Genomic DNA, 26,702 nt, shown 5'->3' on the forward strand with positions numbered 1-26,702 from the left:
ACACACATACACCTGTGCACACACACATTATTCCGTTTTTGGCATAATTTGAATATCTCTGTTGCACTTGACATTGTATTTAAGTTTTATGATGAATGGATCAAAAAGGAAAAAAAAAGACCCAGAATGACTTGTTAAAAAGTCTGGTTCCATTGACTTACATGAAAAGTAAAGTGTATATATATATATATATATATATATATATATATATATATATATATATATATATATAGCACTGTTGTCAGAACAAAACCTTGTATCTCCAAAATAATAACTTCACAGGAGAAGGAAAAAACCTACTTTACTTTTGTATGTAAATCAATGGAACCAGACTTTTTTTCCAAGTCACTTTGGGCTGTTTTTTTCTGGCTCATTCGTCATGAAATCTACACACAATGTAAAGGGCAATAGGTATTTTCAAATTATGTCAAAAACTGAATGCATATAGATGTGTGTTTGTGTGTGTGTGTGTGTGTGTGTGTGTGTGTGTGTGTGTGTGTGTGTGTGTTTGTGTGTGTGTGCGCACATATGACCTTAGAAAATCAACAACAAATGTAATTTGCCCAGGGACACAGAAACTTTGACATATAACTGTATATATGTTGCGACCCCATACCTTGGCTCTGTAACGTACGTGGGTGTGTGTGTGTGTGTGTGTGTGCACACACATGTATGTGTGCATGTGTGTCAGTATACAGGTTTGGTACGTCATACAGCATACAGCAGTATTTGCATATACTGTAATAAACCAGTACTTTTGACACTACCACACACCACATACACACACACACACACACACTCACAGACACACACACACACACACACATAGTGAGAGAAACAGGTTTGTTTGATACAATGTCAAGATGTGGGCTCATGCACTGCATTTGTCCCATGAGTATTATATATCATTGGCGTTCAAACAAAAAAATAGCTCAGTAAGTTGTCAGGAGAAGGCAAAAATGTTCATAATTTTTAAGGTAAGTTAATATAAAGAGGTTTATTCCAAGTAATTTTTATATATTTAGTGGTCATCAAGAACTATTCACAGAAAGTAATGGGCAGCAGTTTGGTTTAAATGATGTAGAAAAAGAAAAAAGGAAAGAATGGGGAAAAAGTCAGGTTTTTTACATATGGACAGTATTGATATGTAAGCATCTATCTGTAATATGAATTTTCTTAGCCTAATCCTAAACCTAATCCTAACCTTACTCTCAGTGACTTTTTGACTTTTTAAAATGCAGCTTTTATAAAAAAAGTCCTAAAAATGTACAAAAGTAGACACACAGACACAGAAGATAAAAGCTCGTCACAGTGACTGCTATTACAAAAACAGAAAACCATATCCCTTAAGAGAAAATCTGCATTATGAAATTAAATTATTGCATCAGAATTTTTGGGATTGAACTTCAAGTGATTTGGGGTTTATTTATTTTTATGTATGTATTCCAAAACTACTAAAGCCTTTCCAGTTCACTACAGTGAGTTTGACTGTATGGGCATTAATTATTCATGCAGATTATGTTAATACTATGTAAATACACTATGACTGAGGGATGACCCCATTTATTATGAATGGCCAGAGGTAGTAGGTGAAAAGTCGCTTGCTGCCTACGGCCATGGCTATAAAGCCCAGCGTGCACACACACACACACACACACACACACACGCACACACACACACACACTTTCACCCTGAATGACCTACATTTTCAAAAGCTACTTTAATAAGCCTTAAAGATAGATGCTAATTTAAAATTTCAAGGCGAGGTCTCGCACACTACACACACACACACAACACACACAGGTTTGGTTTTATACAATGTTAGGATAGGGGGCCGTACATACGTCCCATGTGTATTATATTTATATAAGTACCTCCATGTGATAATAATATGTCTTATATGTTTTATATATGCAAGTATCTGCATGTAATAATGTGTCCTTTATATATGTATGTAAGTAAGAATGTATGTAAAACTACTGTCCAGCATGTATTATATATTATATATTATATACCTGTGGCAATGGGACCGAATGGAACGCCTGAATTCAATGATAAAGATCCCAATATTTTTGTCCATATAGTATATTATGGATTTTATTTCACTATTATTATTATTATTTCACAATAATAATAATTTTCTAAGCCTAACCCTAAACAAAAAATTAATCTTAACTTTAGAAACCAAAATGAAAGGGTTTTGCTCTCTCAGTTTAGAAAAGAAACATGAACATTTTTTGTTGGTCCTGTGCTCTAGCCCTGTTCTTCTCCGATTTTCCTATAAAGTCAGGACAATTGTAGTCCTGAAAATGTATAAAAACCTGTACCCACACACATACAAACACACACACACGAACACAGAGAATCACACTCTCTCTCAATGGTGATAATGTTATCAGTATTACTGCTGGAAGGTAACGTCACCCTAACACAGAAGCCACGGACGGGACGGTCCCCTGTGAGAGGCTTCATGAATAATTTAGCACCAAAGGAGTGGAGCAGAAAAAAAAACTGTGTGACCTCAGCCACCTGCTAAAAGAGAGAGAGAGAGAGAGAGAGAGAGAGCGAGAGAAAGAGAGAGAGAACAAGACAAAACAGGAGGCAACAAATAAAAAGGAAAAGACTTTCACAGCAGTGGTATGACAGATGGAATAATGAAGACAAGGAGGGGCAAAAAATGTGACAAGAGAAGAGAAGAGAAGAGAAGAGAAGAGAAGAGAAAGCATTCATAGAGATCTACACTGTCATGGTGGCTTGCAATATGATGAGATATTATTGTTATCAGGATAAATAACATAACAATATGCTTTTCAGAGGACACTGTCAGTACACTAAATGTCCAGATGTCCACCCCCTCTAACTACTGAATTCAGCCACTTTAAGCTGCACCCATCGCTGACACAGGCATTCAACTGCGCACACACAGCTTGTGTAATCTCCATAGAAAAGCACTGACTGGTAGACTGGGACGTTCTGGAGCAGCGGCACCTGAGGTCACCATTCCCAATGCTAATCATTGTCTCGAGGGGTATAAAGCCCCCAGCATTGGACTGTGGAGCAATGGAGCAGTGTTTTCTGGAGCAATGGAGAACCATCAAATATGTTTGAGATGAGTTGGAGAGAATGGAAAACCATCCAGCACTCAGTGCTCTTCTGGCTGAATGCAATCAAATCCTCACAGCAATGTATGTAGTGTAAAGCCTTCTAGAAAGAGTAGAGGCTGTTACTACAGCAAGGAGGGACAAACTCCTAATAAATTTCAGAAGAAATGTTGGACAAGCAAACTTTTTGTCATACAGTGTATCTTCTTCAATACGTCTAGAACACAAAACAACTGCAAAAGACTTCATAGAAACAAGTAGCTCATTGGACATCAACGCTGTACCACATTTCTGGTGCTACTCTCTGGTCCAACTTAAGAAAAAAACCTTGTGATACATATTACATATCATAAAAATGTCATGGTGTTGTATTTTTTCCATAGTGCCTATGCACTATTTCCAAAGTTTAGAGCTATTACGGCTTATTTCTGAAGGATCATGCTGCAGAGAGACATGCAGGAACTTGAAGGTAGCGATGCAGGGCCGCTTGGTTACACTTGGAAAGGTGGGAGTTTTGGACGCGAGGATTTAATGAGGTGCGTTCAGTCTCAGGTAAGCAGTGGCTCGTTCTGAGAATCTCAGACTAACTTCACCTGAAATATTCTGCATTATTAGATGCTGCCACCTCTTCTTAGAACAGCTTGTGGAGGATATCAGTTCAGACTCCTTATGACTCCCAGGGCTGTTTCAGTAGACACCAAGGTATAGTCTGATGAAAAATCAAACTGACACAACTGTGTTTCTTAATCGTGTTCCAGGCCACCCACGGCAATGCACAGTTTCAACTGTTCCTCAGCCCAACAGCTAATGAAAGGCTTGGTAATCAGTTGTCGCCCAAGATCAGGTGTGTCAGGAGTCAAGAAACACTACAAACCATATACTGCTGTGTGTCGCCATGAGTGGGATTAAGAAACACCATTTTAGCCTAAATGTAGTAGACAAGTTTGCTTCACTAGTTTTGCACTGGAGCTGTGGTCAACAGATGTGTTTGACCACTAATTATTGTGCAAACTCCATGACTAAATTTGCACAATTGACAGGGTTTCAACTCGTATTATGTATTACTAGCTACGGACACCAAACATGGATAATTGATTACATATGGGGTAAAATTGGTAAAACCACTCTCCACTAAGGCACTTTTGGAATTGTTTGTTTATTTGAGAAGTGCAGTACTGTGCAAAAGTCAGAGACCATCCCTTATTTATTTGAGTAGAAAATATATATTTCAAAGAAATCTGCAGGGATATTTTTCCACATCTCCAAAGCTCAGTCTCAGAAGTTGGTTGCATTTACTGCTTCTCATGACACATACACATAAACACATATAATGATGTTGAAGTCTGGACTCTGGGGCGGTCAGCCCACTGTTTTGAGAACATCAGCAGCTTCCTTGTGATTAAAAAAAAAAAAATATATATATATATATATATATATATATATATATATATTTTAAACAGGCCAAATATATATATATACAGAAACTGATTTTTTTCGGATCTGAAGCAACAGTGGAGCTTGATTTTCTCCTCAAAGTTGAAAGCTGAATACTATCTGTTGAATACTATCTGATGGGGATAGTTTTGGTGGTCTACCAGGTCTTGCATAGCTGTTAGAAGACATGTTTTCTCTGTGGCTTTTAATATGTTTTGGACCACCAGGTTTGGAAATTCTGTGGATTATCTTATATATAATTTCCTTAAGAATAGCTCCTGAAAAATGAATGACAATGGCTGTTTTGACTGGACATTAAATACATGAAGGATGGTCTCAGACTTCCACACAGTACTGTTAATCAAATACTTCAAGTTCCTTTCACACCCGAGCTGATTCATAGTTATCGGAGATGCATTGAAACACCCTTCTATGCTCCAAAGTACAAAGTGGATACAATGTCAACTGGGGATGCACCTCTGACACAGCTTTTTCTTGGATTTGAGTTCTCTAAGTGGCTCCAGACCTGAACAGAACACTGTGGCACTCATTGCTATGCAAGTGATGCAGCTAATGACAGATATTGTGGCAGCCTGGTGGAGGACAAAGCCAATGTGTCTTGGTAAAGTCGGCTAACAAAATACTACTATATAAACATGTAGTAGCCATGTTCACAATTACAAGCCCAGGCATTCTGCGGTATAGAGTGTGTGGCATCACCTGACCATTCAGCTACTCATAGTTGGGCTGAACATAAATTGTTCATACAATGTGCCACGCACCGCCCGTCTATGATACTGAAAACCTTCAGAAAGTGTTCAAACATGTGATCTTCAAAGAACAGCAAGTCTCTCTCAGTATCCCTCACCATCCCCCCACTGTCTGACTTTTCTTTGGTATGACATCATCACCACAGCAGAATCGGGGTAGACACATGCTATAAATCACCTAAACAAGCTTGCAGCATGTGGTCGGTTGTGACCAACACATCTACATCCACAGTAAGAAGTATCAGCCTTGCTGAGGAAGAGTCCTGCTGTGTTGTTTGATTTAGCCTGCAGCACTGCTGGCAGCAGCAGACAAGAAATGTGCTGATTGGTTTGTGAAATATTCAAGCTGTCCCACACCTGCTTCAGTGGAAATGAATGAAGGTCCACGCACCGCATGCACGAAGGTTTGCCCTCACCTGCTCCATGCTTCAGCGATCCTCCTCCTGTCTCCGGGTCCTGCTCATGGCCCGTTCTTCCTGGGAAAAATCCACAGGGAAAATATCCAGGGAAATCCACAAAACTCCTCACACAGGCTAGGCTTTGGAGGTGCATGAAGCTGCGTACCTTCAAAGAGGCATTTTCTCTTTCACCCTGTCAGGCAGCACCCCATTCAGTCCCTCCCTTCATCCTCCGTCTTCATTCTTCTCCTGGCTCCCGGTATTAGTGGTATCTGCTAGAAGGTTTGTATGTTTATGTTTATGTTATGATCTCCTTCTCTTCCCCTCTGCTCCTCACACAGCAGACTCTCTCTTTCACAATTCACTCGCTTTGCCTTGCCTTCCCTCTCCCTCTCCCTCCCTCGTTCCCTCACCCATCCCTTTTTTCTCTCACTCATTCCACTTCCCTCCTCCTCCTCTCTCCCCTCCCCCTCTCTCCCTCTATGGCGTCTGAGGGGGGAGTGAGGACGGGACAGGAAGAGGGGGGTTGGTCTGAGAGGGGCCATGTGACCACCGGGCTCTGGAGGCCCCCTGACAGCTGCCTGGCTCAAGCCTCTGTCGCCATTGGCAACCTCTGGCATAGAGCACCACGGTCAGAGGGTTTTCTGAAAAGCCATTGGCTGGCAAAGCTGTGCATGTAGGGACATGTAGTTCAAAGGATGGGAAGAGGCTCCCTGGGCCTCCGAGAGGAATGTGAATTTTCCACACAGTTAGCTAAAGATCAGATAGAGGTCCTTTAAGGCCTTGAAGGACTACTCCAGCATTTTTAAACCTAATCTCTGTCTGCTGAATCGATAGCAATTAATACAATTAATACATACAATATTTTTCTTGTACTTAGAAAAGAACAGAAAACCCATTCAAATATGCTTAAAACAGGTCAGAAGGCCAGTGCTGAAGAAGCTGACCCTTAGGCTTCTGTTATAAAAGGATTTTGTGTAAATAAAACAACTGCCCATTGCCCAAGTGTTCTGTAAAGGTGAGACTACAGCTGAATTGGCTCATTTTTTAAACCTATCACAATGAATCTTAGTTGGTTCATTACTGATATTCTTACCAGTGTTGTTTGTATTGTAGCTTTCGCGTAAAATGATATAATAATAATAATAATATGCAAATGAGATGTTTATGCACAGATTCACACATGTAAAAAAACAAAAATCTTCCTTTTGGATGTAAAGAAAACACAATGCATTGCAACGATAAAACACGTTCCAGGTCATTTTGTAATATATATTCTACCACAATTCCAGCTATAAGCAACATATTAGGAAATCCTTCTATAATATCACTCACAGTATGGTCAGGAGTGGACATGTACAAATTCATGAAGGCAGGTGTTCTAGAGACTTAGATTTACGGTTGTAGAGAAAAGCTAATTGGGAAGAATAGGCCTGTATCCAATGAGTTCTCAGAAAATATGGACCATTTCTGTGAATGTTATTGTTAGTAGAAAGAATATAGACGTCTATTGGTATTCTAGGTTCTACAGGATACAAGCTTTTCATTGATATAACAAAACTTGGTTGTGCCAATGTAGGAGGTGCTGAGCCGCTAAATCACTAATTTCAAGAAAATACAGTTAGACACGAGTGGACCTGAATTCACAGAACTAAACACAGAAATAAACGAATATCTGTTTCTTTCTTAAGTTTTTAACATTTTTATGATTACATTTAAAGAAAAGACATGTTATAGATGTTATAAAACAGAGCCAAAGTTGTCATTTCTGCCTGCCTGTCTTGCCTTAACCACCCTAAGAGAGCTATGCTTCTGGAATCCATATAATCCTCTATATGGACACAAAATGTATGAACAGACTGACCTGCATTATCATCATCTTAAACAGTTAATAAGCTCACACACACATATGTAGGCAGAGGAAAGGCCTGGGCATGCTTGGTCATTCAGGAAAAGGAATCCTCAGTTGTTTCCCCATCCTGCGTGAAGGGAAACTGCCCCACCTCTGGCTGCTGCTCCACCTCAACAGGAACTGGACCAATATGAAGGATGAGCCCAAATGACCAGTAGATTCTTACCCTTTATAGGATTCTTTCTTTCCTACTGTCACTAACTTCATTCTTCTTTTGTCCACTTTTATCTACAATGTTAAGCAAAACACTTTTATTTATTGGCCTAACTTGTCAATCATGGCACGTCATAAAACTACAAAGGAATACCTTCCAAACCTACATCAGTTACCTGGAATACCCCTCAGAAACTTCTCAGTTTCAGAGCATTTGATTTCCGCATTCTGGTGACTTTTATGTAGGACAATTACACATTAATAAACAAAGATAAAACATATTTAAATGTTTTATTAATTTCTCAAAAAAGTAATGTTGAGAGCCTTTGAGAGGGAATTTTTTCTTTCGAGAGCCTTTGACAGAGCACCATCTAGTGGACAGACGTTGACAAAACATACATTTTTTCTGTTTTTATTAAAGGGACACTCCAGCAACAAGGAAATATTTAACCATTGCAACAGTGTTTTAAACATGCCTACATATCTTGGACCACCTGGAGCCCATGTGTCTAAATGTCTAAAATTAACAGATTTTGCAAACTTACTGTCTAGTTAACTCAAATTCTTACTTAAATAGATTAGAGGAGCTTTCAGATTTCTTCATAATCGTGGTGAAACCAGAAATCATGATGTGTATACTGTAAGTATGGCTATTTCATTTACTATTCAAAACAAACAGTGAATCTATGTGTTGTCAGAGTTTTACATCATCACTGTCCAAAGAAAAAGAAGGAGAGCAATCTGGGTGGTCCAAGGGTGGACAAACAGTTGCAAATAGTCAGTGGGCTGCCGACCTTATCAAGCCAGCGAGCCTATATATTCTTACTCTCTGGAAAGTCACAGTTAGGGTTAGGTTTTGGGTTGAGGTTGAGATTAAAGTTAGAGTTAGGATTAGGACAAGGGTTAAATTTTGGACCAGAGTTAGGGTTGGCATAAGGTTTTCCGTTCAGGCTGAGATTAAAGATAGGGTTAGGATTAGGACAAGGGTTAAATTTAGGACCTCCAAAATGGGAACTTCACAGGAAAAGAAAAAAAAATCTTAACTTTTTATGTACCAAAATGTACCAAAATTTTATTCCGAGCAATTTTTAGAGCATTTCTACTGGTCCATTTATCATGAACACACACAAAGTTTAGACCCAAACACAGGTTCCTGACCCCCATTCCCCAATACTGAACTCTGACATTCACAGGGACTGTTACACACCCATCACTTTCTGTTACGCACTCATCACTTTAACTGCTCCATAAGCTCATTCTAATTGCACTGCTGTTTATTATTGCACTATACCCACAGACCTTAATCTGTATGTGCCTAATGTCAATTTATTGTTAATTTCAGGGACCTTCTTATATTTTTGTTATTTTTTATTATTCTATTTTTCTACAATGAGTGTTTATTTTTACAATTAGTGTTCAGTGTTCATTTAGTGTCTATTTAATTCATACATTTCCTGTTTACTCTCTATTTAATGTTATTGCTACACCATGGGGTCTGAGAGTAACGCAATTTCAATATTCTGTATGTCCTGTATATATTGTAGTATTGACAATAAAGCTGACTTGACTTGACTTGAAATTTTCAAGGTCAGCTGGTGTGCTCAAACAATGTAGGAAAATTGACAAAAAGGAGATTTTTTGGACAGTGATGACATGTATGATTGATTATGGTTGAAAGTTTTTCGTTACAACTCCTTGCATGTGCTGCTCTAATGTATATTTTTAAAAAATACATTTTATGCCAAAAGCTTATCTCAAAACTATCTTAAAACAATGTCTCAGCCACCAGGTAGCATATTCACACCCACCAACACATAAGCATTTATCTTTAACCTTGTGAAAGGGAGCTTTAAGAAAAAGTCTTCAGATGTCTTCAGATGTCTGGTTCCTATCACCACCACTGTGAACAATTCTGAAATGGTAAGATTCTCCAAAGTGGTGCATCTTAAAATATTTTATTAACTGTTTACATCTTAACCATGAGATTATGCAGAAAATCATGGTGCAATTTGCTGTTAAATACAGTTGCTTTCAGCAGTTAGAGGCTGTATTCAAATTCCAAGAGACAGACTTTACATAACCTTAAAAAATGTAAAAAAAACAAACAAACAAACAAAAAAACCCCCCAAAACTTCCCTTATTCAGAACATTGCTGTGCTGAAAGTGAACCCCTGCCCTATTCTGAGATCTGATGTGAGTGCTCTTGAGCAGGGACATAGTTAGAACTTTTAAAATGACATAAAAAGTGATGCTTTAATTTTTCTCTGTCCATAACTGAATCTGTCCATCACAACCAAGATTATAATATTACATCAATATAACTACTGAAAGAGAAAACTGTGTTGATGCAACATTTTATTCATGAGGAATTTATGTGTTTAATTGCATCACTTTTTTCAATGCACAACGTTACCTTAAGAAAAACATTTCATTTAGACAGACGGGCCATAGAAGTTATTATTCAGGCTGCCCTCTCTACAGGTTATACATGAATCTAATGATTAGAAAGCTCAGCAGTATATAAGAGATCCTATAACACATACACATATTCAACTGTAAAAGGAAATTAGTTATCATGATGAATGTTTATAGCCTACTTCATAATGTAGTTTACAGAGCAGCACTGCTGAAGGCACCCAGCACACATTCTCCCACCAGAAAATTTGCCTGTCACAGCAGGATAGCTAATATTAAATGCAGCATCATTAGACTCTTATAACTGATTGGACCTGATGGCACATTTTCACCATAAAGCATAATTGATGCTTTATTAATGATGGCTGACTGTGTCACTTTTCAAAACTGGGGTGGCCAGAAGGGTGGCCATGCTTCGGTCTAGAGAGACACTGGCCACCCCTTGGCTAGGCCTCTGCTCTTGAGCAGGTTTTCCACCTGAATATCACTATATCACTTCATCTTTCGCACAATCTTGACAAGCATCCCAGCTGAAAAACGCCCAGATATAATATAAAGTACAGAGCCCTAATGTATAAATGAAAATAATGCGAGATCCTAATGCGTGGCCCCGATTTAGTAAGGCGTGGGAATAAGATAATTAAGTCGTGGCCACAACTTAGTAAGGCATGGGAATGAGATCATGCCTGATTGTGCCTAGGTCATGGCCATGCATTAGGATCTCATTCCCATGCCTTACTAAGTCGTGGCCACACATTAGGATCTGGTTCTCATGCCTTACCAAGTTGTGGCCACGACCTAACTATCTTGTTCCCATGCTGTACTAAGTTGTGGCCACACATTTTTTTATTTACACAGGATGTCATGAGCAGGGCTCTATACTAAAGAGTCCAGTCTAGAGTATTTTTTTCTCATGGTCTGATGGTACATTAGGTGTTTTTGGCCAACGCCGAGTGATGAGCCTTTTTCAGAGGAGCGGTTTCTGTCTGGTCCCTCTGCGGCAAAGCCCTGATTGGTGGAATGCTGCAGAGAGTCTCGATTTAAGAATCATTTAAGAACGATGGAATGTGGTCATTATGCTCTTTAGGACCTATACAGCTGTATTATTGTTTCAGTGCCCATCCTGGGTCAAAGTCCTATTTTGCAGGTCCACTGTGGGACTTTATACAGAAAGAGGTTTGCCTTCTCAAATCACATCCAATCAAGTGAATTTACCTCAGGTGGACTTTAATCAAACTAGAAATATCTCAAGGGTGATTGGTGGAAAACTGATACTTCAACAAATGTGAAGAAAACTGCATTCAATTCATTTTAGAGTAAGACTGTTAAATAACAAAATGAGAGAAAAGGAAAAGGAACAACAAACACTTCCTGAATGCACTGCAAACAATTCATTACTCCCAGTGTACTGAATCTGTCCAGCTAACCAGTCTGTGGTGACCAAAATGTTCTCAAAAATATTAACATCACAAGTTCTGATTGTACTTTGTGATTGTACTGAAGATGGCAGTACAGCCAAACGCTGATGAACATCTGACATTGGCTGTAGGTGTAAAATTAGATGTGAATAGTAGTGTCTGGGTAACTTCATATTTCATGTGGGCAAACTCATTAGGCTAGAATAAAGAGCAGAAATGTTTGATTTAAGCTTAGGGGCTTGTTGATTATAAATGTGTTTCTTGTGTAGCAAAGACTGTATACGAAGTAGTAACATGTTTTGTATGCATCAGTGGAGTTCAAAATACTGTAATCATAATACCCCACTGAAATACGCAATACCAGAATACAAACAATAGTCAATGCAATAATGTGCCACACAGGTTTTAGTTCCAGTCATGACATATCTGTTGGCCAGCTTTTTTTTTTTCCAAAGAGGCCACAAAAGGCAAATTCAGCCTGTTTATGAGGTCCCTCAGTTGAACTATGCATTTTTTCTTTAGTAATGGCAACGCAATATATTTCAACAACAATGTGCATGATTTACAAAACCAGAAGCGAACTGGAGCAAACAAGTCAACATTTATTAAAGAGTTTTGATTTTTTTAAGAGCTATTTTTGTTGTGGCAGTTGCACATGATTGTTTGACATCAAGAAAGGTGCAGTTGTGCTTCTTATCTTATAATAGTGGAATAAAAAAATACAGTTTCCTGTACTACAGTGAAAGAAACAAAAGAGCAATCATTAAAAACAAAAAACAACAACAACATATATATATATATATATATATATATATATATATATATATATATATATATATATATATATATATCATATATAACATATAACATTCTTTAAAAAAAACTTCATTTTGGTTTTTGGGCTTTGAGTGAGAAGTGAGGCTTAATAAAAATACAGAGACTGGTTCAGAAAAGTGGCAACAAACCAATAATGCTTTGCAGTGAAGGAGTCTAACTTAAAAACTTTCATAGGGCGGTTTGATGAGGAACAGGGGACCATCACTGGGGAGAGGAGGACCTCTGGTGGCCAGGACAGGAGTTGCCTGTGACAAATAAAATGTGTCATAACATTTGTACAGACTACATTTAGCACTTTACATTTTCCAATGTATTAATATTCAGCGAATAAACGTATTTAATTGTGCTATAAAATGTGCAGAAGTGTGTTCTCTGAAAAGGATATGTTTATCCTTATTTTCACTGAAAATCAACAAAACAATTCAGTTGACCAGTGGTGTCCAAAACTTTGCATGAGTAGTGAAAAAACATATATCTTAACATATAATGCTTACTGAATAGCTAGACAGATAAATATTTAACATATATGTAAACAAATAGATAGCAGAGGTGGAAACAAGTCACTAAGTTGCAAGTAGAGAATAAGGCTGAGATCTTGAGATCTTGACACTTGAGTCCTGACTTAAGTCCCAAGTCAAGATAATTCACGTCTCGAGTCAGTGACGGCAAGTCTCAAGTCAACAGTCCTACTCTTCTTATCTTAAACAAGTCAGTATGCATTCTTCAGTTAATTTAAGGCCTCAACATGGAATAATGGTAACAGTACTAGTAGCCTTTTAATGACATGTTAGTAGTGCATGGCTGTATATTATTTTTTTTACCCTTCAAACTAAAACATAGAATCCATGATAACCATGACAGGCACAATGTATACACAAAGAGCAGTGCACTACACATGAAAAGAATTTTAAAAGTACTATTGAAAAAACTTTACCTTTTTGGGAACACTGGGTGCATAGGATTAAAACTAGCTCAGCATTAAAACTAGCTCAACGTAAAACAACCACTCGTTTGAACTGAATTAAGATAGCAACAGAACGCAAAAAAAAAAAGTTTACAGAAAAGACAGTAAAATGACGGTGAATGTACAAAGCTAAAGATGACTTTTTTGCCAGCAGCTTCTTATTCAAATTTTCTGTTCCACCTTAAATGGTGCAAGTTACATTCTTCCGCCTGACTGCTGCACCAATTAAGTTGGAACGACAAATTCCAGTATGAAGCTGACGAAGAACAAGTCAGCTTCAGCCTTGTGGTGACTGAACATTTGCGTGTGTTAACCTGCAGAAGCTGTTAAATCGGTCAAATAGAGAGAGCTGTGTTTCTTTTGTTTTGATACCATGAGGAAAATGGTCAGTTCAGCAAGTAAGTTTCTCCAGTAAGGCTGGAGTTTATGAGCTGGGCTGGGCTTATTGATGCTTCGCTTGTATATTATAATGTTTGTTTCACTCACATTTACTTCAATGAGGTTATGTTCAGCTCTGTTACACTTACATGCTCATTCTTAACTGAATGTTTGAATGAGAGCAGGAAGAGAGAGCAGAAGGAGAGACGTGACGGAGAGCAATGAAGATGTACTGGAGCTGACAGGCTTGACGGTGGTGGTGTTGGTAGATGTGGTGTTGGCTTTGGGAGGGAAGGTGCCCACCATCTCCCGCAGGAATTCTGCGACACTTGAGATTTTAATGAAGACCTGGACGTCTGAGGCACGAGACAGCTTGGGAACTAGAGTCAAAACTGCAGGCTGGACCCATGATTGGCCAACCTTACACATCAGAGGACCTCCAATATTAGTCTGAGAGCGAGAGAGAAAGATTAAGACTGAGGAGTCAGAAACAGAAATAGCATATTGTTGCGGACCAAAAAAACAAAAAAACAAAAAAACAAAAACAGACAGCACATCAGCTGCTCCTTACATTGTGTGCATGGAAATTCTCCAGAATTGCTTGGAGTAAAATGTCTTTACATTAACTTACATTAAAATTACAGAAGGTTTTTGCTCTCACCTGTAAAGTTACCATTTTGATAATATGCTAATAACAGACTGTGTAATCTCCATTGAGAAACTGTTTGTTTGATTTTAGGAAATTGGAAAATTAGGAAAATGTCACAGTACTCATTTCGTATTGATAAATTCCTAGTAATATAATAGTTAAACGCAGTGGCGGCTGGTGAAAATTATTCTTGGTGGGGCTGTTTGTGCCATATTCAGTCAGTTTCAGCAATGATCCCAATACTATTTAACACAAATTGGAAGATTCCAGCTCTTTGTCAAGTAGTCAGTAATTATTTAATTGTTATTAAAAAAATCAGTTATTAGTTAATTAATCATTAGTTGCCGTACTAATGTGTTCAGATAAAAGGTACAGTATGCATTATCAGATTACCAATTGAGTCTGGTTCAAAAACATATACAGTAAAATTAGCAAAAAAAAAAAAACATAAGACAAAATTTGAGGTATTTCTAGAGAGTTTTTTGCTAGCCTGTTGTGTGATGGTTATGTCAGGTGAATCTGGCCCAAACTCTCTCAGTTTCTCCACCAAAGTTCTCCTTTCAAATGTATTTTGGAGAAGAGATCTTATTGAATTTGGGGGCAGCTGAAATCCTGTGTCTTGAGTCATCAGTGTTAATAACGTCAGGTGTCCCTACTCGACCACTGACGGACTCCGCTTGGGGTGATAAATGAAACACCTTTTAGATATCAGATTCGAGGATGCTGATTGGGTAAAATTTATGTTACTATGTGCATATCTTGTGTCAGTAACATGTAGCTGTACTGCTGCTCTGACTGGGCAACATTTCTATCACCCCAAAAGAGAGAGGGAATGGAGAGGATGTTAATTTCTCCCAATATATTTTATCTATTAAACATGATTGTGCACTTTTTAACACATTCATACTTCAAATAAGTAGTTATTGATTATTTTAAAAATGTTTATTTTAAAAACAAACAAACAAAAAACTTCCACCAGGGAGCACCACCCTCTATTGGCCAGCTGCCACTGGTTAAATAGATTTCAGTATATGTTAACGTACAGACCTGTTCTAAGGGCATGACTCCTGTGCAGATGCTTCTGTTAGATGAGGATGCGCTCCCACAGTCCAGTATAGTAGTGTTGAACTGCTGAAGAGTTTGCTCAGCTTCAACATAAAGAGAATAAACATGACAGAGAGCAGGAAGGGCAATATGACGACTGATGAAAACCGCTGACAACTATTTGTGTGAACTTGAAATATATTGTGAATTTGCAAAGAAGGGTACACATTTCTCAATACTTTTCATCTTAATACTTTTACTTGTAATCAAGCATATTTGTAAAGGAAGTACAGTATGTATGACATCGTCTGTACAGCTTTGTGATCTGCCACATCAACAGCGCATCAATAAGAGAGAATAGAGCTTTACAAACTTCACTTTCTATGCTGATAGATGCTGGATGTGCTACGAAGTTCCACTGCAGATCTACATGTTTCTCAGTACTCGATAGATTTTTGACTTGCTACATTTAAAATATGTACAAAGTTGTACAAAGATACTTTTATTTAATCCATCATTTTAGAGAAGTAACAATACTTTTATTTGAGTATGGGTTTGGGCTACTATACCCACCAAACACACAAACGTACCTCCTCCTCCTGATCCCCAGCCAGATGCCCAGCATTGAGTGTTGACAGTGAAGCTGTTGTCCCCCAGGTCCACACATATGGGCTGAATGTGGTCTGAAAGCGTTGGCTTGCGAGACAACAGCAGTACTGCTGCGTTGTTGACTATGTCACTGCTGATTGAGATTTTGGTCACACTAATAGAGACCTCGTTGGCGTTGGGGCCGTTCTGTTTGAGCCGTCCCAGAATTACTGTCCAGTCAGAAGCACTGGTAGAGCTGTAGGATAAGATAAAGAATAGAGAACCTCAGAATTAGCACTGATGTGTCTTGATGTGATTTTGATTCCTGACTTAACTTTTGCTAATCCTGCAGTTTTTACCTAGAGAAGCAGTCACCGGAGCTCAAGACAAACTGCTCAGCTACCAGTGTTCCTCCACAGACATGAATACCATTACGTTGCAGACTGGCCATCCATGGCCACACACCTGCAGATGCTAAGGAGTTGCCCCCTCCTGTAATGCTATTCAGCTTGGCACTGCCACACACCACAGCTGTGGATGTAGTGACAGTAGCAGTTGTGGGGACAGATGTAGGGACATTTGGGGGTTTAGTTACAAGCATGGTTGTAGTGATAGTAGCAGTTGTAGGGACAGCTGTGGTTGTAGGGACAGCTGTAGTTCTATCAACAGGAGTGGGTGTTGGGGATTTTGTGGTTGTGGGAAGAGCAGCAGTTGTGGCAACAGCAGTGATTGTGGAGACAGTTGTAGGGACATTTGTGGTTTTAGCTATCAGCATGGTTGTAGTGACAGTAGCAGTTGTTGGGACACCAGTGGTTGTGGGGAGAGTTGTGGAAACAGTTAGTGTTTTAGCTTCAAACATGGTTGTAGTGATAGTAGCAGTTGTGGGGACAGCAGTAGTTGCAGGGGCAGCTGTGGTTGTATCAACAGTAGTGGTTGTAGGGGCAATTGTGGTTGTGAAAATAGCAGCAGTTGTGGCAACAGTTGTGGTTGTGGGGACAGTTGTGGTTGTGGGGACAGTTGTTGTATCAACAGTAGTGGTTGTTGGGGCAATTGTGGTTGTGGAAACAGCAGCAGTTGTGACAACAGTTGTGGTTGTGGGGACAATTGTTGTATCAACAGTAGTGGTTGTTGGGGCAATTGTGGTTGTGGAAACAGCAGCAGGTGTGGTAACAGTTGTGGTTGTTGGGACAGTTATGATTGTAGGGACAGTAGCAGTTGTATTGATGGTATTGGTCGTAGGGACAGTTGTGGTTGTGGGAATAGCAGCAGTTGTGGCAGCAGTTGTTGAAGGGATAAAAGCAGTTGTTGAAGGGACAACAGCAGTTGTGGAAACAGAAGCAGCTGCTACAACAGTTGTCGTAGGGACTGTTGCATTTGTGGAGACAGTTGTAGCGACAGTAGTAGTTGTAGCCACTGCTGTTGTTGTGGGGACAGCTGTGGTTCTAGTGTCTGTTGTAGAATATCCAACTACAGTTGATGAAGAAGCTGGATATGGAAAAAATCAAAGAAAAATGATAAAAGAGGAAGAACAGAGAAAGAAACTGATGCAGACAAAGTCAGTGGACTGTGTATAACATAAAAGAACATTGAGGTGGTAATTTGGGGTTTGTTGAAAGATTCTGTGCTCTCTAGCTCTATGATACTTTTGCTTTGTCCATGCAAAAATGTGGAATTTTTCCATTGATAATAAGCCTCAGTATCTGATCATATATTGTAAATACAGGCAATCTTACATAAAGCAGCAGATGTGGAGGTGACTGGATAAGAAGTGGCAACAGGAGACAGGCCAGGACAGGACACACTCAGGTCCCCATTAGTGCCAATAGAAGTGAATGTGACAAAACCTGGCTGGTTGCTGATGATCTGCTGGTTAATCCAGTTTTGGTGCAGAGACACTCTGGTATAGACTTCTACATATCCTGAAGCATAACAGCTCCCAGGATAGATCATAATGCCTGCCTGGATCCAACGACCCTCCTGTTTGATGACCAGGGGACCTCCAACGTCAAGCTGTGCAGGACCAGGTAGATATTAATTTAAATCTTACACCCTTTATTGGAAAAAGGAAGTGGAGAGATTGAGAAGAAATTACCAAACAGCCATAGCTCGCCAACAATCCAGAACACATCAGGTTGTCTGTGATCACTTCAAACCCATATGAAGGGATATATATGCAGTTACATTTCCTGTTTCCAACAACTGAGGCATTTGATTGTTTCAGGGTGCCTGGATAAGGGACACAGACCAAAGTAACTTTTCTTAAACATCAAAACAGTACTAGCACAAGGACTGACGCCATTAACTGACAGTCCAGAAAAATAAAGTGTCATGTTGTACATCACTGAAAACTGCTCTTGAAAATATGGCTTTGAAAATGATAAGCGTGTTTTGTACACTATATTCAAAAAGTATTCAGATCCCTTCATTTTTTTCTTTCTTTTATTACGGTACAGCCTTGATATAAAAGTGATTTTTTTCTCATCAGTCTACAGAGGTGGGAAAAAGTCACTAAGTTGCTGCTCCATTTAAGATGGAATGACAAATTCCAACATGAAGCTGGTGAATACAAGTCAACTTTAGCCTCTAGGGTGAATGGTGTGATCGTTTCCCCTGCAGGAACTGTTAAAATCAGACCAGTAGAGAGAACTGTGTTTCTTTGGTTTTGCTAGCATGAAGGATCAGTTCACCAGGTAAGTTTCAAGTCCAAGTCGTATTCCTTGAGTCCGCAACCTCTGTCAATCTAACAAAATACTCCATAATAAAGCAGTCTAAACAAGTTTTCACAAAGTTTTGCAAAATGTATTCAAAATAAAAATCTGGAATAAGCATTCACCAAAAATTAGCAAGACTCTTCCTGACAGTTACTTTGACGGACCTCCAGATGTCCTGCCAGGAAGACAACCATATCTGCAATCCTCCACCAAGTAGGTGGTTTATGGAATAGTGGCCAGAGGGAAGTCAGTCCTCAGTAAAAGGCACATGACAGCTCCCTTGAAGTTTGCAGAAAAAGGACTTTTAGGCCATGTGAAACATGATTTTATCATCCAATGAAAACTTAGTGTTATACCCAAGAAGACTTAAAAAGCTGTAATTGCTTCCAAGGGTGTTTCAACAAAGGGCTGATTACTTCTGCAAATATAATATTTCATTTACTTATTTATTGGTTAATACATTTAAAAACCATTGTGAAACCTATTTTACAGTAAGGCTGTAAAGTAACTAAATTAGGAAAAAGCAAAGAGGTCTGAATACTTTCTGAATTCCATTAGTTGCTCCGCTCCACAAAAGCAATGTGAAAAGATCAAGCGATAAGGAATGCTGAAAAACATTACCATTAGGAGGTCAAATGGGGACAGCAAATAATATAAAAGTACAACATGGTTTTAGCATAATGGGCTACAGTTTTGTAATTATTAATTAAAATATAAGAAATATAAGGTCAATTGATTCCCATTTTTTATCATGGATCTAGCCGAGGTTATACACGGTGAATGTTTCGTGGTCCATGAACATCTAAACCAGACCCTAGATCCACAGTTCAATTTGACAAGTTTGATATGGTTCATATGAGCTTCAGCTTCCTCATAATTCTGTCCTCATTACTCACCTACATTGGTGTTTGTATTCCAGCCAGTGACCCAAGCCTGAGTACCGTTGAAGAATGCGCTTCCAGCTGCAGCCAGGCAGACAGGTTTAATATAATCAGTGAAATTCACACTAGAGTTCAGCTTCAGCAGGACAATATCTCTCTCATAAGTGAGGTTGGGATATCCAATGACTTGAGTAACAGATCTGGACACTGTATTCGCGTCACTTGTGGACAGTGACTGCAATCCCAGATACACAGTCACCCTTTCAGTAATATTGCTGAAAAACAGAACAGAGGCATTCTTAACACCATCTGCTGAATGTTTTTTATCACAGTACTACAAGCGACTCTTCAGAATTTTTATTCAGTTTGACACCTTATTAAGCAGCGGGCCGCTGTTAGAACCCAGTTAGAGTTGATGAGAGATCCACTGCAGAAATGAACACCGCTAGTTTGCAGACTAACTTGCCAAGGCCAAGAACCTGGAGCAGCATTCGGTCCTCCCACTGTGATGTTATTTAGAGGAGCCACACCACACACTGACAAAGAGAAAAGGAAACATTCTAGTTAGATGGATCTTTGTGATCTCTCTCTCTCTCTCTTTCAGCCCTATCTCATACATTCCTTACATGCCCTGTCTTTTGTCTTGCATGTGCCCTTCAGAAATAGATGCCTTTTAGCATATCACTGTTGTCGGAAGTAAACCTTGTATCTCTGTTTTTGCTGTTTTTGGCATAATTTGAAAATACCTTTTACCCTTTTTTTCACCCTACCTTTTGCGTAAATTTCATGAAGAATGGACCAAAAGAAATGTCCCAAAATTACTTGGAAAGTCTGGTTCCATTGATGTACATTAAAAGTAAAGTATTTTTTTTTTTTTATGTTTCCTGTAAAATTATCATTTTGGAGATACAATTTTTTCTTCCAACAACAGCGATATGTAGTATTTGTCTTGTGTGTGCCTGTTTGAAAGAAATGGCTTTTGATATATTAAGTATCAAACAATTCTAATAATAAACAAGTATTCAGAGACAGGTTTTGTTATTTATTGTGTGTGTATACATGCATACACACACACACACACACACACACACACACACACACACACTCAATCAGCAAACAGGTCACCGAAAACCGGACTTTGAGTTCCTGAACACAGATCCATTGTTTGGGAACCTTGAAGAGGCCCCGTTCATCTTGCCCGACCGGCCGAGGAAACACCGCAGACGCCGGAAAAGGGGCGGGAGAGCTTTCGTTCTGGTCAGGCTGAGACTGTGTGCTAACTGCCCCCCACTCCCCAGCATACTACTGGCAAATATACAGTCCCTGGACAACAAAATCATCCAACTCAGGGCATGGATCTCTTTCCAATGAGAGACACGAAACTGCTGTATATCAGCAGAGATTCCCAATGAGGCCATCAAGCCCGCAGGCTTCTCTGTGCACCACGCAGACAGAACAGAGTACCGGAGGTGTATGTTTTATGCTCAACAATACTTTGTGCGATCAGAGGAATGTACACTTCATCTAGTCTTTCAGCTCTCTGGACCTGGAATATCTAATCATCTTGTGCAGACTGCTGTGGCTGCCGAGAGAGATTTCAGGGGTCATTGTCATCGCCATGTACATCCCACCACAGACTGATTCAGACCTGGCACTCAGGAAACTGTACGAGGCAGGAGGCTTTAGGGAATTTACTCCAAAGTACTTCCAACATATCTCATGCAGCACACAAAAATCACACACACAGGATCACTGGTACTCCCCCTTCTGTGAGGCGTACAAAGCATTCCCCCGGCCTCTGTTTGGCAAATCGGATCATCTCTCCATCCTGCTCCTATAAGCAGAAGCTGAAAAGGGTACCGCCCACCATCAGGGAGTTCCACTGCTGGTTAGACCAATCAGATTCTGGGCTCCAGGACTGTTTTGATGACTCAGACTGGGAGATGTTCCAGGAGGTGTCAAACAATAACACTCACGAATAAGCAGACTGTGTTACCAGATTCATCAGAAAGTGCATAGAGAAACAGTTCATGTTTACCACAATAAGAAAACATGGCTCACCTGTGAAGTTTGTGCTGCTCTGAACGCACGTACCACTGCTTTTAAATCAGGAAACACGGAGGAGTATAAAAAAAGCCAGCTATGCTCTTCATAAGACCATAAAAGCAGCCAAACGTGAGTATAGGGCTAAAGTTCAATCACAGTTAACACCACCAACACGAGAAGCCTGTGGGAGGGGTTAAACACATTAACGGAGTTGAAAAGGGAAACTCATTCTGAAAATAACATCAGTGCTGCACTTCCAGACGAGCTAAATACTTTATATGCCTGTTTTGAGGTAAATCACGCCACACTCTCAGAAAGAGCCCCGCCCCCGCTACCGCCAAGTCAAAGCCCACCCTCCATCTCTGTGGCTGACGTGTCCAGAGTCTTCAAGTGCATTAACATCCACAAAGCGGCTGGACCTGATGGCATTCCTAGATGCATCCTCAAAGCATGTGCACATCAGTTTACAGAATGTTTATCTGTTTACAGACATCTTTAACCTCTCTCTCTCCTTCTCAGTTGTTCCTGTGTGCTTCAAACTGGCCACCATTGTGCCAGTTGCAAAGTTAGCCAGGGTTATTACTTTAAATGACTGGCGCCTGGTTGCTCTGACCTCTATCATAAGTAAGTGCTTTGAGAAGCTGGTCAGAGACTTTATTTGCTCCTTACTACCGGTCATTATGGATCCACTGCAGACACAACAGATCCACTGATGATGCAATAGCCCAGACTCTATATGTGAGAATGTTGTTTGTGGACTATAGCTCAGCATTCAACACCATCGGGCCCTCAAGTCTCGACATTAAGCTTCGGGATCTGGGTCTGAACTGTTCTCTGTGCAGCTGGATCCTGAACTTCCTGATTGGCTGACACCAGGTGGTAAAGGTGGGCAACATCACCTCCTCCTCAGCCCTCTCTTGTAATCTCTGTAAACCCACGATTGTTCAGCCAGACACAGCTCCAATGTCATCATCGAATTTGCAGATGACACCACAATTGTGGGCCTGATCTCCAATCAGAGAGGAGGTCAGTGGGCCTGATCTACAGAGAGGAGGTCAGCTTCCTGACACACTGGTGCCAGGAGAAGAGCCTGTCTCTCAATGTCGACAAGACCAAGGAGCTCATAGTGGACTTCAGGAAACAAGAGAAAGTGCACACCCCTATCACTATCAAAGAAGCTGCTGTAGAGAGGGTCATCAGCTTCAAGTTCCTAGTGTTCACATCACAGAGGATCTGACATGGACCAAACACACCATACGGGTGGTAAAGAAGGCACGAATCCCAGCATCCTCTGAACGTTTTACACATGTACTGTGGAGAGCATTCTAACAGGCTCCATCACCACCTGGTATGGAAACTGCACTGCCATCAAGTGGAAAGTTCTGCAGAGGGTGGTACGGAGAGCCCAGCACATCACCGGGGTCCAGCTCCGAAATCTCCTGGATTTATACACCAGCTGCTGCCTGAGGAAGACCAGGAGGATTCAAAAGGACTCCACCCTCCCAAGCCATTGTTTGTTCTCACAGCTGCTGAGTGGGAGAAAATACAGAAGCATAAAGTCCAGAACCACTCAGTTCCAAGACACTTTCTTCCCCAAGGCCATCAGCCAGTGGTGCTGGTGTATCAGTCTATGAGCCCGTCACTACACTTCTTAATCATCATCATGATGATCTTCATGGACAGTCCACACTCTGTCCACACCTCAAACAGACTCTCTGTGAACTCACTGTAACTTCAGTCTAGTAAATCTATGCTTGCACATATAGATGGTCATCTTGCACATCTTCTATTCATATCTTGCATAACCTGGAATATGTACATATCAGTATTCTATCCCATGTGTATCCTGTATCTCACTTCAGACTCACAAATTGCATATGTGGTAATGTGTAAAACTGTACATATCATAGCTTTTTATTTCATAACTTATATTACTGTGAAAACTGTACATTAGAAATAATGCAAGTGGTATATATTAATGCGTATATTGTGTATGTGTAAATATTTAGAGTCTAATGTATATATATTTTTTTTCTTATTTTTTTACCTCACCTGCACACCTGTGTAAATGTGATGTGACAATAAATGTGTTTTGATTTGATTTGAAAAGGTCCCCAAACAATGTTGAAAAAACAACCCCATAGCATTATCCCTCCCCCTCCAAACTTTACAATTGGCACGGTGCAGTCAGGCAGGTAACGTTCGCCTGGCATTCACCAAACTCAGACTCTTTCATCAGACTGCCAGATAAAGAAGCATGCCAGTTCATTGCAGGGCAAATTGTATTAAATTATCATGTACCTACAGATATGTGAACATGTTACTTCAACAAGTTTGTCCAAGTCAACACCAGAAAACATGTCCCAATTAGTACAGTCAAAACATTCAGGTTGGTAGGTTGGTAGGTAGGTCAGTAGGTAGGTAGGTAGGTAGGTAGGTAAGTAACTTTATTAATCCCAGAGGGAAATTCTTCTACTGCATATTAGAATATACTGCATATAGTATTGCCGTACACTATTTACACACTGTAAAATAAAAAAGATTTTTTTTACAGACATTGACCATACATAAATAGTTTTTTTTTCTGTATTTTTCATGATAAGAGAATATACCTGGAAAATACAGGAAAATCACCCTTTTCAATAAATCTGCTGTAAAAATACAGTCAAAGTCTGTTATTTTAAATTATAAGAATCTACCATTTTTTAAACATGATTGTACCATTTTAAGAGTTTTGAGTGTTAATTTAGTAGTTATCATTGTAAAACACAGTTAAAAGGGTAAAAACAGAGTTATCAGTGTAAAAATACAGATCAATATAGTTGTTTTACATTTTTCCTGCTCTGTGTGTGTTTAATGGTAATAAACACATTATAAAACCTAATAAATTAATTTACAGAACTGTCCTATAAAATTACTTTCAATACAGTGTAATGAAAATATGATAACTCCTTTGCCTATTGTACGTTAACAGCAATTTGTTGTTTTAAAACAGTAAATGTATGGTAAATTCATTTAAACTTCCAAATTATGAACTGGCATACAGCATCAGACCAGATATTTTGACTAAAATGATGAGGTTTAAATAATTCAAAAAATTGTCAAACCATTCAGTAATTCATAACACTTTTCTTTAAAACAGGCAGTAAATTGTGATATCAGTTCAAAGGTATATTACTGTCTTATATTTGGTAGAATTCAAGTTTTGAAACCACAAAAAATTAGTTTAGCAGACAGTTGTGTGTTCATTGGACAAAATCGTGGTTATGGTCTGTTCAGCCAATGAATGTCGAGAATCCCCGTTTAAATCTGAGCGCGAGCTGCTCCAGGACAGCGCCGTTCACACAATCACAGAGGAAGAAACCAGCCTGGCTGCACCGAAGTCTCTGTTCACACCGTGTCTTCATGTTTAACGGCGAGGTAATGTGTTGGTTTTATTTTTCCACAAACCTGCTGCTTTGCTGCGAGTGAAAACGGCTTACTCTGCATTTAGTTTCGTTATTACGACTAGCAGTCTTAGCAGCAGTGAGCTAATAGTAGTAAGCTCAGTCATCTAGTGCAAGCTAACAGGAGGGTTAGCTGAGTTGACTAAGTGTCCGGATTTAACGTTTTCAAAACACAGCTAAAGTGTTAACCCCAGAGTTGCCAGGGTCGCTGTTTCGCCGCCAAATTGGGCTCGTTTGAAAACCGTAGTAGCGGCCAAAATGACTGATTACAGACAGAAAATGAACGGCCTTATGAGCGGATAAACGAATCGCCGTAGGAGTGTTTGATTAGCTGTAAACCCGGACAGAGAGCGCAGACAGAGCGAGGTTCGTGGCTTTCCCGCCAAATTGGGCTCGTTTGAAAATGAAGCCGTGAGTGAATTTTTGGTGTTTTGGGCCTGTTTAAGAATGAAGCGAGTCCGAGGAATCGGCGTATGAGTGTTTGACTAGCCATAAACTTGAGGACACACAGCCAGGTATAGTAGAGTCCAGCAGAGAGAGAGAGAGAGAAAGAGAGAGAGAGATTCACGATGGAGAACCGGCGCTAGAAGTAGAGTCAGAGAGAGAGATGCAGTAGCCGTTAGCTAGCTAGTAAATGCAAACAGAAACAAAGGAGAAACCTAAAGGTTTTCTAACATCTGTCAGGAGTATTTGGACAAGTTATAATGTTCAGTGTTTAGTGAAATAATGTCTGCAGTAAAATACCTCTAGAAAATTGTTTAAAATAATTGTTCTTGGCAATAAAGGTGTTTTTGCTGGTTATTAATATGCTGGTTAGAAGAAAACAGTTAGAGGAACACAGTTCTTAATCCTGATTTCTCACTGCTGTTCAGAATGGATTTGTTAAATTCCAGCACTCCTGATTTAATTTAATGAAGGATTGAATAGATAAGCTAGTGCTGAATTTCTGATGGCTGCCTCCTGTCTGTATAGTGCACTGTGAATTTTGGCTTCTTTTGCTCAGAAAGTCCTGTAGTGAATTGTGTGCAGGTGGTTGAATCACCAGTATCTCTCTGTTAGACAGTGTATGCAGTGTTCGAGTGCAGGAGCTATATGTTAAGGCCTGTATTATGCATTATGTAGGGAGTAGGGAGCCATGTGAGATTCAGCCTATGCATTGGATGGTATTAAATGGTTAAAAATAATGTATTCTTTTTGTGTTTTTGTATTTGTTTTTTTTTAAATAATAACATTTACTGTCCAGATCAATAGATTGCCCTCATTCTAGAGGCATTTTCACTGTAGCTAAGTCCTGAGTGTAGTGTGGTTGCTTAGTCCCTCAAGTTGCTGGTTTTGTTTTTAGCATTTGTAAATAAAATCAAGAAACCTCTCTCTCATGCAGTTCCAATCTGAATTTTTTAGTAAGTGCATGCTGTTACAGTCCAAACTACAGATTAATCAAGAATGATACAGAAGTTAATTAGTGCTCTAATTCACATTATTGTTTATGTTTTACACAGACATTATCAATAAAAAATAAATATAATATAAAATAACTTTCACATAAAGATTCACAGT

At 39.4% G+C, this 26,702-nt stretch overlaps 3 protein-coding genes across 3 annotated transcripts in view; all 3 read right to left on the reverse strand.

The window, feature by feature from the left end:
• The window catches only part of arhgap23a (Rho GTPase activating protein 23a), a 121,744-nt gene extending 115,627 nt beyond the window's left edge, over nucleotides 1–6,117 (reverse strand). Inside the window, exons 1-2 of the mRNA XM_036589322.1 lie at nucleotides 5,870–6,117; nucleotides 5,722–5,781 (exon numbers count right to left, since the gene is read on the reverse strand). Of these exons, the coding sequence (XP_036445215.1) occupies nucleotides 5,722–5,730 (9 nt within the window). The 5' untranslated portion in view covers nucleotides 5,731–5,781; nucleotides 5,870–6,117. The remainder of the gene's footprint in view (nucleotides 1–5,721; nucleotides 5,782–5,869) is intronic.
• A 66-nt stretch (nucleotides 6,118–6,183) lies between these two features.
• On the reverse strand, nucleotides 6,184–16,662 carry LOC118821737 (serine protease 27-like). Its single transcript, XM_036590465.1, has 5 exons — nucleotides 16,421–16,662; nucleotides 16,056–16,317; nucleotides 15,477–15,572; nucleotides 14,014–14,230; nucleotides 6,184–6,371 (listed from the first exon to the last, which is right to left on the reverse strand). Exons 1-5 carry the CDS (start codon nucleotides 16,660–16,662, stop codon nucleotides 6,184–6,186), a joined length of 1,005 nt encoding a protein of 334 aa, XP_036446358.1.
• Nucleotides 16,663–17,765: 1,103 nt separating this feature from the next.
• On the reverse strand, nucleotides 17,766–22,128 carry LOC118821738 (chymotrypsinogen A-like). The gene is made up of 4 exons (XM_036590466.1): nucleotides 22,053–22,128; nucleotides 20,027–20,213; nucleotides 19,673–19,928; nucleotides 17,766–18,071 (listed from the first exon to the last, which is right to left on the reverse strand). Exons 1-4 carry the CDS (start codon nucleotides 22,126–22,128, stop codon nucleotides 17,766–17,768), a joined length of 825 nt encoding a protein of 274 aa, XP_036446359.1.
• Between the last annotated feature and the right edge of the window lie 4,574 nt (nucleotides 22,129–26,702).

Source organism: Colossoma macropomum, unplaced genomic scaffold (assembly GCF_904425465.1).
Source record: "Colossoma macropomum unplaced genomic scaffold, Colossoma_macropomum, whole genome shotgun sequence".
NCBI classification, from domain to species: domain Eukaryota; kingdom Metazoa; phylum Chordata; class Actinopteri; order Characiformes; family Serrasalmidae; genus Colossoma; species Colossoma macropomum.